The 14,651-nt window shown below is 41.6% G+C and overlaps 1 protein-coding gene across 1 annotated transcript in view; it reads right to left on the bottom strand.

Annotated features, from left to right (window-relative positions):
• Positions 1-14,651, bottom strand: part of LOC147307848 (inactive double-stranded RNA-specific editase B2-like) — a 37,428-nt gene that overhangs the window by 3,017 nt on the left and 19,760 nt on the right. Inside the window, exons 3-9 of the mRNA XM_086272815.1 lie at positions 12,136-13,085; positions 6,796-6,913; positions 5,231-5,399; positions 4,335-4,492; positions 2,662-2,815; positions 2,380-2,561; positions 1,258-1,439 (exon numbers count right to left, since the gene is read on the bottom strand). Coding sequence (XP_086128941.1) covers positions 1,258-1,439; positions 2,380-2,561; positions 2,662-2,815; positions 4,335-4,492; positions 5,231-5,399; positions 6,796-6,913; positions 12,136-13,085 — 1,913 coding nt within the window. The remainder of the gene's footprint in view (positions 1-1,257; positions 1,440-2,379; positions 2,562-2,661; positions 2,816-4,334; positions 4,493-5,230; positions 5,400-6,795; positions 6,914-12,135; positions 13,086-14,651) is intronic.

The following is a 14,651-nucleotide window of genomic DNA, read 5'->3' as shown; positions in this document are numbered from 1 at the left end:
AACATTGCTGGAGGCTGAAACAACCTCAGCATCTGGCCGTGTGCTTCGGAGCCACCCTGCAGTTTTTGTAAATTGCACTGCAGCCATTTTTGATGCAGGGCGGCGATTGTTGCACTTGGAGACACTTTTAATGTTCTAATACATCTATGAGCTAATTAATTTAGAGCCTTCGCTCGAGATCTGTGTTGATGCAGCTGGAGTGCGAGTGATCGAGTTTCCCTTCAAACCAATGATAATAAAGCATTATAGAGAGTTATGTGTTTGTTTGTCTGGTCTCCCAGCACGTCCACACCATCACACATCCATAACAAACTCTGAGGTTATTTCTCCTCATTTTAATTCTTTAAACTGAGTCGTAAAGTGTGGGTTTTCTCTCTCTTGGGCCGTGGCTTTGTCTTTTCTTGCAGCGATTTCAGACGCTTCTTTAAATAACCACGACTCTGGCTGCCGTCATCAAACTTTAAACTGAAGCCATTTGGTTCAACACAGCGCATTCTGCATACATATTTTAATTTCACAGAGGAAATTAGACCTCTCTTTCAACGACATCATTATAATATAGATGGCTTTGGTCTGAGGCAGAGCTCAGATGATTTCAGCTTAAGAAATTCATGCTTCTGTGACTTGTGCTTTAATTTACCAGCACGCTTTTAGTATTTATAATCATTTCATGTCATGTGATGATGTGAATAAGTCAGTGCTGCTTCAATAATCATTTACAGACAGTTTTTAAAGAAGGGCATCTGCAGCACATTGTAGCTCCCCCTATTTCACTTATATAAAAAAGCATTTTAACCTGCGTTCTTTTGAATGGTCAGCAGGGGGCTGTATAGAAGAAATACCTCAGAGTTTATGGTCCCAGTCTTTAGTTTTAAGTTTAACAGAATAAAACAGCACCCCTAAAGCATACTGAGCTTTATCATCCATCTGAATACTAATAATGAGCACAATTTACAAAATGAGCATCTTATTACATTAAATAAGACCTGGAGCTACCATTTAATACCACGATCCCATCATGAACATGTTTACTGAATACACAAGTCAAGTGTGAAGTGGGTAATTTTCCCACAGACCTCTATAGAATAAGAACCAGAGGTGCCACCCCCTGCTGGTCATTAGAAAAAATGCAGGTTTATAGATCCATGTGATCAAACCCTAATTCTTCATGAGCGCTGAGCTCGTCTGACCGACTGGGGTGTCTCCTTGTTTGAAGCTGTGTAACATTTCACTGGTTCAGCTCTGCGATTGTCTCACCTGCTGCTGCAGCCTCAGCCAGCGGGCAAACAGCGAGCGCCTGCAGAGCCGCGATGGCGTCCCTGAGTCCTTCCTCCTCCCTGTGGAGGTGCTGATTTCCTCCCAGCCTCCATCACCGCAGCTCCAGTTCACGCTGACGTTGGGAGGCTTCCCTGCTGGCCGGGCGTCCCTGCTGCTCAAACCTGCGTGGCAAACATGGAAACAAATACCTGTAGAAGTTTCCTCCTGAAAACACTGATTTTTTGTAAATTTGATGCACCCACTGTCCAACCTGGACCTAATAATCTCGCTTCCAATATGATTATGCATATCATACAAACAAAGCTTCTGCTCAAATGGATTTTCTTTTGTTGCTGGAATCGCAAATATCTTGATTTGCATATTTAATTTTAATCTGCTCCCTCTGATTGAGGTGCACAGAGTTTATTTCAGGATCATTTCAGGCTGTGTTCCTCTTGATTGTTGAGTAGACAGGCTGGTTCTTACATTTCTGACAACAGGCTTCAGACATCTCTAAAACATCAGGCCAAGACTTGTTTGTTACATAAGTACAATATAAAATGTTACATTTAATGGCATCTGGTCAAATGAAATTTACTCCATACGTTCAAATTTTGGATAAGTGGAAGTAAATGGATGGATGCTACACGTTCAGTTTAAACCAAGAACAATTTCCCTAAAGATTTCAAATTCATATTTCAAATATTATGATGTCAGCAGAGGTGAAATCCCTAATATGATCATCTCAGACATGAACCTGTGGTTCCCATTAAACATCCGACTGGACTGAAGCCCAGACAAATAAGGATTATTTTGACCTGTGAATCATGCCAAGCTACCCTAGAGTCAAAAAATGAAAATACTGAAGAGTGAATGAGCATCACAAGACCCTGCTAACCTGTGTTTTTCTTAATATGACAACCTTTGATTGGTGATGGCATTTCAGATTTTAGTGCCTCTTATTGCTCACGGTAACTACTCGGCTTTTGCTTTTGTACTTTTCGTAGCATATTTAGTGCTATTAAGAACCCACTTCTGCACAGCTTCAGGACCTCCCCTAAGTGTCACAAGACCTGAGCTGTGGTTTCTGGCTCATTCATCATCATCATCATTTAAACTTACAGCCGAGCAGCAGCTGCTGTCGTCTGTAGGGGAAGGGGAGGTGTTTGATGGGCGCGAGGCGGCGTGCCATAGCTCTACCCAGGTGACCCGTGTGGCTGAGCGTGCCCACTGTTAGGCTCTGGAGGTAAACCGGCTCCACCAGGTGAGACAGGAGAGCCCCTTGGAGGCCCACGACGCTCCACCTGCAGAGGTAACCACACCACTGTGTTGGTGACACAAGTGAAAGCACAGCAGTAAAGAAACATAATGAATAAACTACACTGAGCCTTTAATATAACTCACTTTGCCAGTTTGTCTGTACATGACATGGTAACGAGAGGTTTACTCGGCGATAAGCCATCCCATTTCTGATTGGCTCTCCGTGCCGTGATGGGCAGCGTCCCCTCACCTCCCTTTACCTTCACCCTGAGGTGGCAGCGAAATCTCCTGCTGGGATCTGACACAAGAAGAAAGTATTTTACAGAAGCATCATCTCTGCTAAAGAAAAACATTTACAATCGTTAGTTTCACATCACGCAGTTTTTACTTCCTGTGTCATGAGCTTGTCCCACATGCAGGACACAAAGGCAGGGAGGATTAAAGGAGGGCGAGCTGTTTATTGTGGGCTGGAGGCTGGTTGCACAAAGGTGGAACATTAAGAACAAAATAGGAAAACAAAAACCTGGAAAACACACTAGTGCTAAACCATGGGGGCAGGGAAAGACCAGGGCAGGGAGAACTGAGAAAGGACAAGGGGAGACAGGGACAGTAGAGTGGAGAGAGCTGGGAAAACAACACACAGCTGAACTGAATCAGAGAAGATGAGACACAGGAAGCAAAACTAAACCGGGAAAGCACCGACACAAGAATTTAACGTAAGAGACTTGGCACAAAAGATAAGCAACTAGCAATCAGGATCAGAACTAAGTATGCTAAATAGGACAAAATACTCAGCAATATAAGTGCGAAGTAAATCAAGCATCTCAAAGGAAATTAGAAAAACAAAACTTGGAAATGCTGGGTAAGCTGATTAGGACCATAACATCCTGTTTCCCTGTTTGATTGTGCGCCCTGCTCGCACTGCTTCCACCTTTCTCGTTTGATCTTTGCTGTTTGTTCCCACCTGTTAACATGATCTGTTTGTGTACCTGGGCTCGTTCAGCTGTCATTTCAGCCTGCAGTTCTGGTTCATATGGCATTTATTCCTAATTATCCACTCCCTGTATTTTCCCTGTGCTGTTGTTTTTCAGCCTTGATCTTTTATGCTTGAGACTTTTGAAGTGTTTTTAGTTTTCTTCTAGTTTTTGTTCATCATTCCTGTCTCCTGAAGCCCGGATCTGGATGCTTTAGATCTGATAACGCAACAGAATCAGCATCCAGATGATTTTCACATGTTTTTCCACTTTTTAAATTGATTTAATGGACCTTTAATGGGCTCCTGTAGGATCAAAACGATAATAAAAATCTTAAGTAAGTACAATTTTATTTGTATAGCACCTTTCAAGACAGAAATCACAAAGTGCTTCACAGAAAAACTAAAACAGAAAAACAGAAATCAACCAAAAGCAAGTTTAAAAAGATGGTTTTTAGCTGTTTTTTAAATGAAACCAATGAGTCCACAGATCTCAGGCTTAAAGGAAGGGAGTTCCAGAGTCTGGGGGCCACAGCTACAAACGCTCTATCGCCTTTTGAGTTCAGCCTTGTATGTTGGACGACCAGGAAGCCCTGATCACACGACCTCAGGGACCTGCTGGGGATGTACTGATGTAAAAGATCTCTGACATAGGTTGGTGCTTGTCTATGCAGAGCCCTGAATCTCAAAGTCAAAATCTTGAAGTGGAATCTGAATTTTATGGGGAGCCAGTGCAACTGGATCAGCAGAGGTGTAACGTGGGAGTATTTAGAAGATGTGGTCAGAAGCTTTGCAAATGATGCGCAGAGGCTTTACTTAAACAATCTAAATGTGTTCCTCTCACATGCAGCTGTGGTCTCGTAGGGGCAGTTGAGTCGAGCGTCTCCACACGGCGACGAGCTGACGTACATGTGGAAGTGGACGCCCTCCCGCAGCCGGAAGCCATCACCGCAGTTTTTATTTGGTATAAAGATCGACTGATTCTCGCTGTCCACTGGCTTGCTTCAGAGAGGAAACGATCAGACAGGAAAAACAACAAAACAAAAACACTATTTTACAACAAGGAGCAAAAAGGACGAAAACAATTTCATCTTTTTTTTGTGAAATAACACAGCAGCACACATAAATAATGAAAAAACTTAAAAATGTACATTTCTAATGGAAAAATACAGCTAGAAACTTACACAAAGTAATATTTTTTAACATTTCTAATGCAAATGAACACGAATGTAACACAAAAAGAGGCTAAACTAGGTTTAATAGCAAATATCACCCAAAACTGAACAAAATACATTTTTAAAAATGACCAGTAATCAGAGGGCCTGTGTATTTTGACCTCAAGCCCACATCGAAGACACAGATGTGGGCAGAGACAGACACACAGTAGTTTAATTCACCAGGTAATATGGATTAACCCTCGTCCTATAAACTAAAGCCTTAGTTCAGCACTAGGTTTAATCCAGGTCTTAGAAAACTGTGCAAAAAGACAAAATCCACATAAAACTGGACACAATGTTAAGCCTCATCTATCAAAAACATGAACATTTTATTGGAAAATGAATAAAAATACTTAATAAGAAAATCTATCCAAAGTTTTCAGAATAGGTGTCATTTCCACTTCAGATCTGTGAACGATGAGATTTATTTATAATGCCATATTTAACTCAGCCAACCCTCCAACGCTGATATTTGACCAACCACTTTAAGGCCACAAAGAAAATCAGAGACTGCTAATCATACCAGAGGAGCAGCTCCAGCTGACTGTACAGGAATCGAACCAGCGCCCGTCGACTCACGACTTCAGCGTGGCAGTCGGTGAGCGTACAGCCACAGTCGCTCACACCACCCAAGTCCAAGCACTTCGTCCCTGTGGCCAGAGACACAACCTGTGCTGATCGAAGATCGAGTCCTGGAGGGAGAGAAATGAAGCATGTGGGAATTGACAGGCAGGATGATTGTGATTGGCTCTAATGGAAGGAGACTTCTGGCATGCTGCCGCTGAAACGGGCCATCTTATTTCACTCAGGGAACAGGAAAATGAGGCATTTCCTCTTTTCCTCCCCTCCGCCTGTGTCGGGTCATAACCGGAGCGTTAACAGGCTGAGACGGGCTAATGAAAAGTGTATGACGGAACAATCACTCCGTCGTCTCCAAGAGGGGCTGTTGTGCTTCTATCCGACCTCATCAAACATTCACAGGGCTGTCTCGCCTCTGATCCGGGGCGACTCTTTGATTGCTTTAAATGATGAGCCCAGACAAGTGGCAAAACATCCTGTTAGAAGATCGGACGCTGCTGCGTCTGCGTCAAATTTCAGACGACAAAAAGCCGAGTGAAACGATAACATGAAGCGAGCCAGAGAACAGAACCAGGACTGACTGATAACTGTGTCACTATGATGCAGGATTTCTGTGAAATAAAGAGCAATATTTTAAACTCACTGGGTGTTCGCCATGTCAGATCACAGCTCCTAAGGTCATAGATGTGAAGCTCCTATAGTCTCTGCATTAACAATCCCACCCTGTCTCAGATATTTGCACCAGACTGTCGCTGATCAGCATCAACAGCATCAGCAAAGCAACATAACCTACACACACACCCCTCCCACTTAATTCTACACCACTTTGTATGAAGTCCATCACCGAATTATAATCTAATAAACAGAAATAAAATGTTTACAAGGATAAAGGTGAAATGGCATCAGACGGGGCTTAAAAGCAAGAGATAGAGAAAATTAAAAAGTGGAAGAGAAGTAAAATAAAATCAGATATTATAATAATTAACGATCTTTAATAATTAAGGAGGAGATGTGAAGCAGTTATAAAGAACAATTTAGGAATAACTCTGGACTTGTAATTTGTTCTTTTAAATTTAGAGAGACTAATTTCAGGCTGGAGGATGGAGGAGACGACGAGGCACAAATTAGAGAAAAGAGCAAAGCCCAAAGTGCTTTTTTGTGGCTTAAGTGGGAGTGTGTAAAGTACGAATGTAGATGATGTATGACTCCTTCAGATAATGAAAAACAAAGCCTACACAGGATGCCCTATGGGTGCATGCCTCTTTTCTTTTCAAAGATACCTGATGAAGAAAGCACGCTAGTGTGATGAATGACAACAAAGATTACATGATGCTGCTGTTCACTGGGCTAAATACCAAAGTTCAATGAATTGCTTTACAAAAACATTTTCTACTGATAACAGATCAGCATGTCAGGAATGATATGTGATCACGTTACTTTGGACCTCTGACCTCTTCTTCATGGTCGAATTCGGTCATACTTTTTGACCATCATACCGCCAGCACTCACCTCTGGTCATCACGATCCCTGCCAGCACCTTGTGTCGGGCGTGCGAGGTAGAGGAACAGCTGTCTGCGAGCGCTGTGTATTTCTCTCTCACCAAGTGGAAGATTGACTCTGCAAAGAACTACAGAAGAAGAAAACAGAGGATACAAACTGAAAGTGTGTTTTTGTTGAAGATCACGAGATGCTTCATTATTCAGAGGATACTGTTGCCTGTTAGTCTTTGTTTTAAGCTTTAGGAACGTAACCATGTAATACACTGTTACAACGGAAGCACTAAAACCCTTTTTTTTTTATCTTTTAGTGACATAAAGTGGTCTACCTAGCTTGTCTTTCCTCTTTATCACTGGCTATTGGCCAGATTGTGACAACTCGCTAACTGTAGCACAAAGCAAATAAATGTGTTTGTTCAGGCAGCTGTTCTCCACATCTGTGCAAACACAGTCAAACTGTCCTCATCCCAGCATGACAAGAAAGGATACACCAGCCAGAGAGCACACACAGCAATGGATAACTTTGCATGCTGTGATTCATTATGTCAATGAACAGCTACAGTAAAACACTCAAGGGAAAACTCTGCCCTCTAGTGGCGAAAGTTTTAGTTTAGTTTTGCTTGTAAATACAAAAAGTACCTTTAGCTGATGAAGTGTTGCGCAGATGATCAAATAACTATGGGACTGTTAAAACTGTATTTTTTATTTTATATATAATGAATAAATGATTTGTGATTCATACATTTTTGCAGTATTTTTACCATTTTTGTTGATAAAACTTGTTCTATTCATCAAATACCCACAGATATTAACAGTTTTTAATGCTCCTTCACTTTGTCTGAAAAGTTGGCTGGGTAAACTTGTGTTAATGCCATATTCCCCAACACTACGAGCGCATGAGCTCGTCTGAAAATCCGACAGTTTGTCAGCGATGGCCGAGAGTTTTCTATCAATTAACTCCCCCAGTTTTCGAAGGAAGAGGTGTCACAATCCCAAAATATCTCTTATTGTTTGATATTTCAGGCCTGTCACTCTTTTGAGAGGCACCTGGAGGTTACAGTAAGGTAAAGGAACAGCATCAAAACAACAGGAGGTTTAAACTAAACAGCAGCCCTGCTCAATGTCCTTCTATTTACCGTCTGCTGAATATTTGCAGGATAAGAGACTGCCCAGCACATCAGTCTGTTCCCTCAGTTTGGGGACAGCAGATTAAATATTTGACTGTCTGAATTGAGCCTTGAAGTAACTGCTAATAATTCATATTATGGTAAATTCAGATGTGATTGGAGGTAAACTATACTTCCACTGACTGTCTGGACTTTAAAATATTTATTCTAGTCTGTTGTGGGAAGATTTGAATGTTGGATTTTACCAAAGGTGGAGTTTTTAGAAATATCACTAGGAAACAGTTTGTTACTTACACTCAGAATAATATTTTTTCTGTTGCAAGATTTACATTTGAAGATCCGATTTGTGTACTTTATTATGGAATTTATCAGAATGAGAATACTTTATTCATCCCACAGTAGGAATAGTAAATAACCAGTTAGCTAAAAAAAAAAAAAAAAACCTAACTTGTGTAAATTTCTCTGCTTTTTCAAAACAAACAAAAAAATCTATATTTATTGGATCAGATCTGGCTGAAGCTCACGATGACGTTCAGAGCTCAGAGAATAAACCTTTAAATAAAATCTTTTAATGGACAATCAAGCAACAATAAACTGAAAGAAAACAGCAGTCTGATAAAGTCAAGTGAAAGCTCTGCTGATAATGACCCACACTCCTCAGATCAGTCAGAGCAACGATAAGAGGATGAACTGAGCTGCTGAATCAAAGCCAGTGGATCATGCTAAGCTATGCTATTAGAAACTAAGGAGAAGTATTGGGGAACTGGAAAGGAGAAGAACAGGCCCCCTTTAAAAAGAAAGTGTCACACTTTAATGTCTTTTTTATATTTCTAACCATATAAACTTCCAGTAATGCTAACCCAGCATGTTCTCAACGACCACCTTTTAAAGGTTCAAACTATTCTGTGGTCTGAGCGAGCTTATTTTGAGTGAAACTCTCAAGCTCAACATTTTCTGGATGACAGCGGCACAAGGTCGTGTGTAATGAGTGTGTTAAACAATTATCTGTTGGATTATTATGCTCTTCACACCGCCTTCCTGCTCCACCTCTATCTCCTTGCTCCGCTGCCGCTCCTCCTTCATCCCTAATGTGCTGTAATAATGTTCATTAATGCGTCACGCCGTCTGACAGACAGCTCATATTGAAGCGAAGGAGGGAGGGCTGATGCTAAATGATGGGAAATAAAAATTCCACACAAAGAGGAGGAGGAGGAGGAGGATTTGGCAAATTGTTCACTTATTGGTGTATCAGCATACAGCCATGTAAAAGTGCTTTTTGTTCAAAATCAAAGCATCTGAATCCCCTTTTTCACCCAAAATGTTGCCATTGCACCCACCCGTCAGTGGATCCTCTCATCAAACCTCCCTCAGGCTTCAATGAAGTATGTACATGTCTGTCTTTCTCCATTATCATTTGCATATTTCAACAACTGTGTAAAAGGGTTTATGCCCAGTCACTCCCTTCATCTCCCCGGAGTCGATCCGAGGAGATGAGTCGCCTTGTATTCATAAAACACGGCAGCACGACAGTAAAAGACGTCGGGGACAATTCTCCGCGGCTCTGAGACATAATGAAGCTGTTTAGATGCTGCAGAGGAGTGTGCAGGACACCATCCAGCTCTCAGGCCTCAGGACATGATGGCCATGCTGATGTGCAGCACACTCCATTTGGTAGCATACGGTGCACCTCACACCCATTTATCCAGACTGCTTCGAACAATGGCAAATGCTAAAGAGAAGAGGGAGAAATTCAGTGTCACGACTTGAAGCTGACAGTTTCAAAGTGAGGACCCACAGGATGTAAGAGGAGAACGATGTTGCAGTTTGTTAACGTTTAGTCACCTCAATATAAAAATGGTGGGCACAGAACAAACATCTGGGGGACAGCTTTGTTGTCTCTGACCATCTTCTAACTCCATCTTTGATGTGATGTTTTCCTTTTTCATGTCATGTGTGTTTCTGTCACTGTGGTTTTCCTCATTCAGGATCTCAGTTTAGAAGTTATGTTTAGTGATTTTAACAGGACTTTATGTTTTAAGGATTCGGGTTTTGTGCCTTGTGTCACAGGCTGGGTCTCCGACCCAGCACTCTGAGTTTTCTTTGTATTTTTTGATATGTTATTAGTTTTTGTGTTATTTCCTATTTTGCCTTTAGTTTAGGCAGTTATTGGTTATTGTTCCTGGGTTTTCTATGTTTTGGGGTTTGGTATTTATTCATCACGTATTAGGTCTGTTAAGTTGTGTTGTCATGTTTAGTTTTAGTATTTCCCGTTTTATTCTGACAATGTCATGTGTTCTCTGTTAATTGTATTTAGCTTTTCTCTCCTGGTCCTGTCATTAGGTTTATGGCTGTCAGCTGTTTCCCCATATGTTTCCACTTCCCCTGATCACCTCATGTCTGTATTTAAGCCTTTTGTTTTCTTCATGCCATTGTCGGGTCGTCTGTTTATTCTGCCCTAGTTCTAGCCTGGTTCTGTTTATTTTGACCTCGGTCTTAGTTATGGTTTTCATCTGTTATTCATCATTAGTCTTAGTCATAGTATTTGCTGGTTATTTTCCATCACAGTCATAGTTTAGGTTTTGGTCTCAGTACCGTTTAGTGTTTTGTTTCTTAGTGTTTTGTCAGTTTACTTTGGTTTACTCCTGCCGTCATCTAATAAAGGATCACTTTTCTGCTCAAACTGTCAACTACTCGTCATCATCTGCTTTTGGGTCCTGTTTCCACACAGCCCTAACTTGGTATTTGGTTTCATGTGTTTTGGTTTTTCTTCCCACCCCAGTCGTCTCTTGTTGTCTTCATCCTCATGATTACATGGTTAGTCATTTGTCTCTTGTGCTTTTCCGTTGGGTTGACTTCCTTTGTTACTGTCTTAATTACTTTCAGCTGTGCCTTGTTACCCTGGTGTTTCCACTTCCCTCGTGTTTTCTCTTGCTTGTTGTAATGGGGAAAGTGAAACGTGTCACATCTTGGTACTGTTGTGAAACAAAGACACAAACAAGTGTTGCACAACTGTAAACAACACCAGATCAATACTGGTTTTATGTTATTATGATCAGGGTTGGAGAAATCTGCACACAGAGACGTAAGAACAGAGAAATTGCTGTTTATTGTATATGTGTTTTGTTTGCAGTCCCCCTTTTTCTGCCCTCGTTATCTGATTGGATTGACTCTCCTTTTGGATTCCCTAGAGGAGCTGCAGTTTTGGGCACATCTGCATTGGCTTCATTTTTCAGCTTTGGATGCTGCATCTTGATTTGCTCCCAGTTTTTGTCAGTTTATCTCTTTACCTTCAAAATCCTGTGTTTTCTTTAAAAAATAATTTCAGTTACTATTCAGTTATTTTCATGCCAGTCTGCTTCAGTTTTTATCTGCATTTGTGTCTAATCAACAAAGATCACCGGAAAGGTGAGAAAAAGGCAGATTTAGAGAGTGTGATGTCTTTGTATTTTCAACATTTTACATTATTTTATTATTCGGAATGACAGGTGATATAAAGGTAAGGGCTAGGGGGGCCTTAGCCAATGCCACATGGTGGGAAAAGAGATGCGACCAATGCGTTTGCAACAACACCTGAACATCTATTGCCTTTAACACTGAATGAAATCAGATATCATCATGGGCACATATGAGGTGCTGTATGTATGTATGGGATATGTAATATTATATAAAAACTCCAATGAGAAGACTACATAACCGGTTATGAGCAGTCATGCATGGGACAGAAAGATGTAAATTCATGTATATTGTGATAGCCACAGTGCTCATGTTTGCCTATTGGAGTCTTTTTTAACTTTTACCTGGTCATTTTGCATCTCTTTGCATTTTTATTGCTGTTTAAATGGTAAATGGTAAGTATAGCGCTTTACTAGTCCCTAAGGACCCCAAAGCGCTTTACACATCCAGTCACCCACACATTCACACACTGGTGATGGTAAGCTACATTGTAGCCACAGCCACCCACTGATTGATGACTGACTGACTTTTAGCTGGGGCTCGGGTCCACGTGCTCCCCGATCCTTTTTGGGTCTGCTCAGGTAGGTGACTCGAAGCTCAATACAGTTTTTCATCCATGTAAGCAGGACATGTTTTCGAAAATCAACTCATTAAAATTTGTTTATTTACTCATTACAGATGACCTGAGTGAAACTATTCCCCCACTTCTTTCCATATACAACTCCTTTTTTATTCCTGCACTTATAAAAGGAGAGTAGAGGTAAAATACTCACCTGAGGTAGCTGATTTTTGGCCCTGCTGTCCTGCAGGCCCATGAAGGTCCTCTCTGGTCCCAGACTTATGTTGTAAAGAGACTGTAGGGCAGTTGCTGCTGCTTTGGCCTTGGCCAGTCTTTTACTGGGGGCACACCCTTCAAACACCCGCCCCTCCAACCTGACCACCATAACAAAAGTCTTCATCGGCCTGCCAGGAACTCTCTCAGTCAGGCACATGTACCTGAGCCCCGGTCGCAGCTCATTGAGCAGTGCTACTGGACTGAGGTCCTCTAACAGTGAGGTGGTGACTGCTCGTCTTTTTGGATTTGTAGAGGACACCAAGTCCAGTGTTAGACGAACAAGTCTTCTGTGGTTGTAAATGCTGGAGAAGACCTCCTTTTTTGCTGCGTTGCAGTGGAGTAGATCACAGTTCCGAAGCACCGACGGCTCAAACTCTTTGAAAAATCCGTTGGGAATATCCACTTTATCTGCTGTGAAGTCCACAGGTGTGCTGGTGAAGTTCCCCATGCTGGCATGAGCCTGGGAGGCGTTTGGGAACTGAATGAATGACTGGAGAGCCTGCTCTGCAGCCCTCATCTTGGCCTGTTTTTTAGTTGGTCCTCGGCCCTCGAAGTGGAAGCCGTTTACCTCCACGGCTACAGAAAACACCGGCGCGTGCAGCGGGCCAGTCTTTGATGTGATATCATACTGCAGGCCTGGTCGTAGCTCATTCAGGTGCACCAGTGCGTTCTTCTGAGTCGCACCCCAAGCTGCTCTTTTACAGGTCGAGTGGCTTTGGTAGAGCAGCTGGTCTTTTCCGTCCACCAGCGGCTGCTTCCTCTTCAAAGCTCTTTGTCCATTTCTGGGGAAAGTTGTGCAAAAAGTTGATGGGTGATACTTTCTAAGGAGGTCACGCTCCACCTGGCATTTGTCATCCTGATTCTCCTTCACCTCCAAACTGCTGGTACCTGTTTACGAGATCAAAGTGTTCGCAGTGAGAAATCCTGTCCTGCTTTATTGTACATGAAAATCATCAGCATTCTCGCACAGCCGCATGATTAAAACATTTTAACTGGACTCTAAAACTAAGCCAAGTAAACCCTATGATTCAAAAGCTCATAGGACCAACTTTTGAGGGAATAACTTGTTTTCTGAGACTTCATCAGTCTCTCACATCGATGTTGAGGTGATTTGGTCAACTCTTCTTTAAAGCGTTGCATCAGTTCATTGAGGTTTTTGGACATTCATTAATGCACAGCTCTTTTAAGGTCCCGTGACAACCTTTCAGTCAGGTTGAGGACTTTGACTCGGCCATTGCAACACAATGATTCTTTTATTTTTCAGCTTGTATCCCAAATCATCCCTCCTTCGCCACTTGTTGTTTGTGCTGATATAGTTTTTGTGGTTCATGCCAAATCCAGAACTCAAACATCTCCACTTTGGTTTCATCTGTCCATGGAAAGGACAGTTAATGCCAAATACGCTAATATTTACCAGGCGTAAGATTTTTTTTTTTAGCTACCTAGTTACCATTTTAGTTTAGTTTGTTAGCATGCTAACATTTCCAATAAAGTCTAAACAGAGACTAAATCTGAAGTGCACACATCCATTGTGTCTCCATGTACTTAAGTCATGGGTGTACTTAAACCATTCAGGTACATAAAGAGTTTGTGTCAGCAAATGATTGTTGTGCAATCATCTGTGTAAAGCCAGAGTTTGTACTTTACGTCTTCTGTCATGTTTATATTGTTATATTTCTGAAAGCTCACATTAAACATGGCCACATTTTTTTTATGACTAAGCTTTTAATAAAGGCTTTACTTTTTTTTTCAGAACAAAAAAAGGGGAAAACAACAACAACAAAAAAAGCCCAACAACAACAACAAAACAAGCAGTCGACTGAAAATCACAGCTTTTTCTACAAAGCTGTTCTGGCAGTGAAAACATAACATTGTATTCATGAATTGACAACACGTCTACAGATGTATGAGCACCCTAGGAGAGGCATACAGAAGTGTATATAGTGAGGAGGCACAAACAGGAAAAAAAAGGAACCCATACTAATTTTGGACAGATTTCAACCACTTGTACCATCTTGTAGTATAAGTTAGGGCTGGGCTATATCATACCGTTCACGGTAATACCGGTGTAATTTTGGGCAACGATAAGAAAATGAAATATCGCGATAGAATATGGGTAAAACGCGCGTGCGCAGTGCCTTTGTTTACATACGCACATGGCGGCGACGGAGAATGAGAAGAGCGAAAGCGGATTGTTGAATGAAACGGATGAACCAGAATTGGTTTGTAAAAATGCTGCAACTTCAGTGGTGGGGAACTGGTTTAGCTTTCATCCGTCAGATACACAACAAAGCACTATTTTTGGTAGAGCATGCTAGCGGGCCGTCGTTATTACCGTGTTTTTTGGAAAATACGGCACACTTAAAATCAATCCTTTGATTTTTCTGAAAGTCGACAGTGCACCTTATAATCCCGTGTGCCTTATGTATGAATTCTGGTTGTGTTTACTGACCT

This window comes from Aulonocara sp. 'chitande type north' Nkhata Bay, linkage group LG18, assembly GCF_057382095.1.
Source record: "Aulonocara sp. 'chitande type north' Nkhata Bay isolate Kocher_YH1m ecotype deep benthic linkage group LG18, A_spYH_male_GT1.1, whole genome shotgun sequence".
Classification (NCBI taxonomy): Eukaryota; Metazoa; Chordata; class Actinopteri; order Cichliformes; family Cichlidae; genus Aulonocara; species Aulonocara sp. 'chitande type north' Nkhata Bay.
The sequence above is the reverse complement of the archived record's forward strand: the minus strand, read 5'-3'. Positions and strand labels throughout refer to the sequence as shown.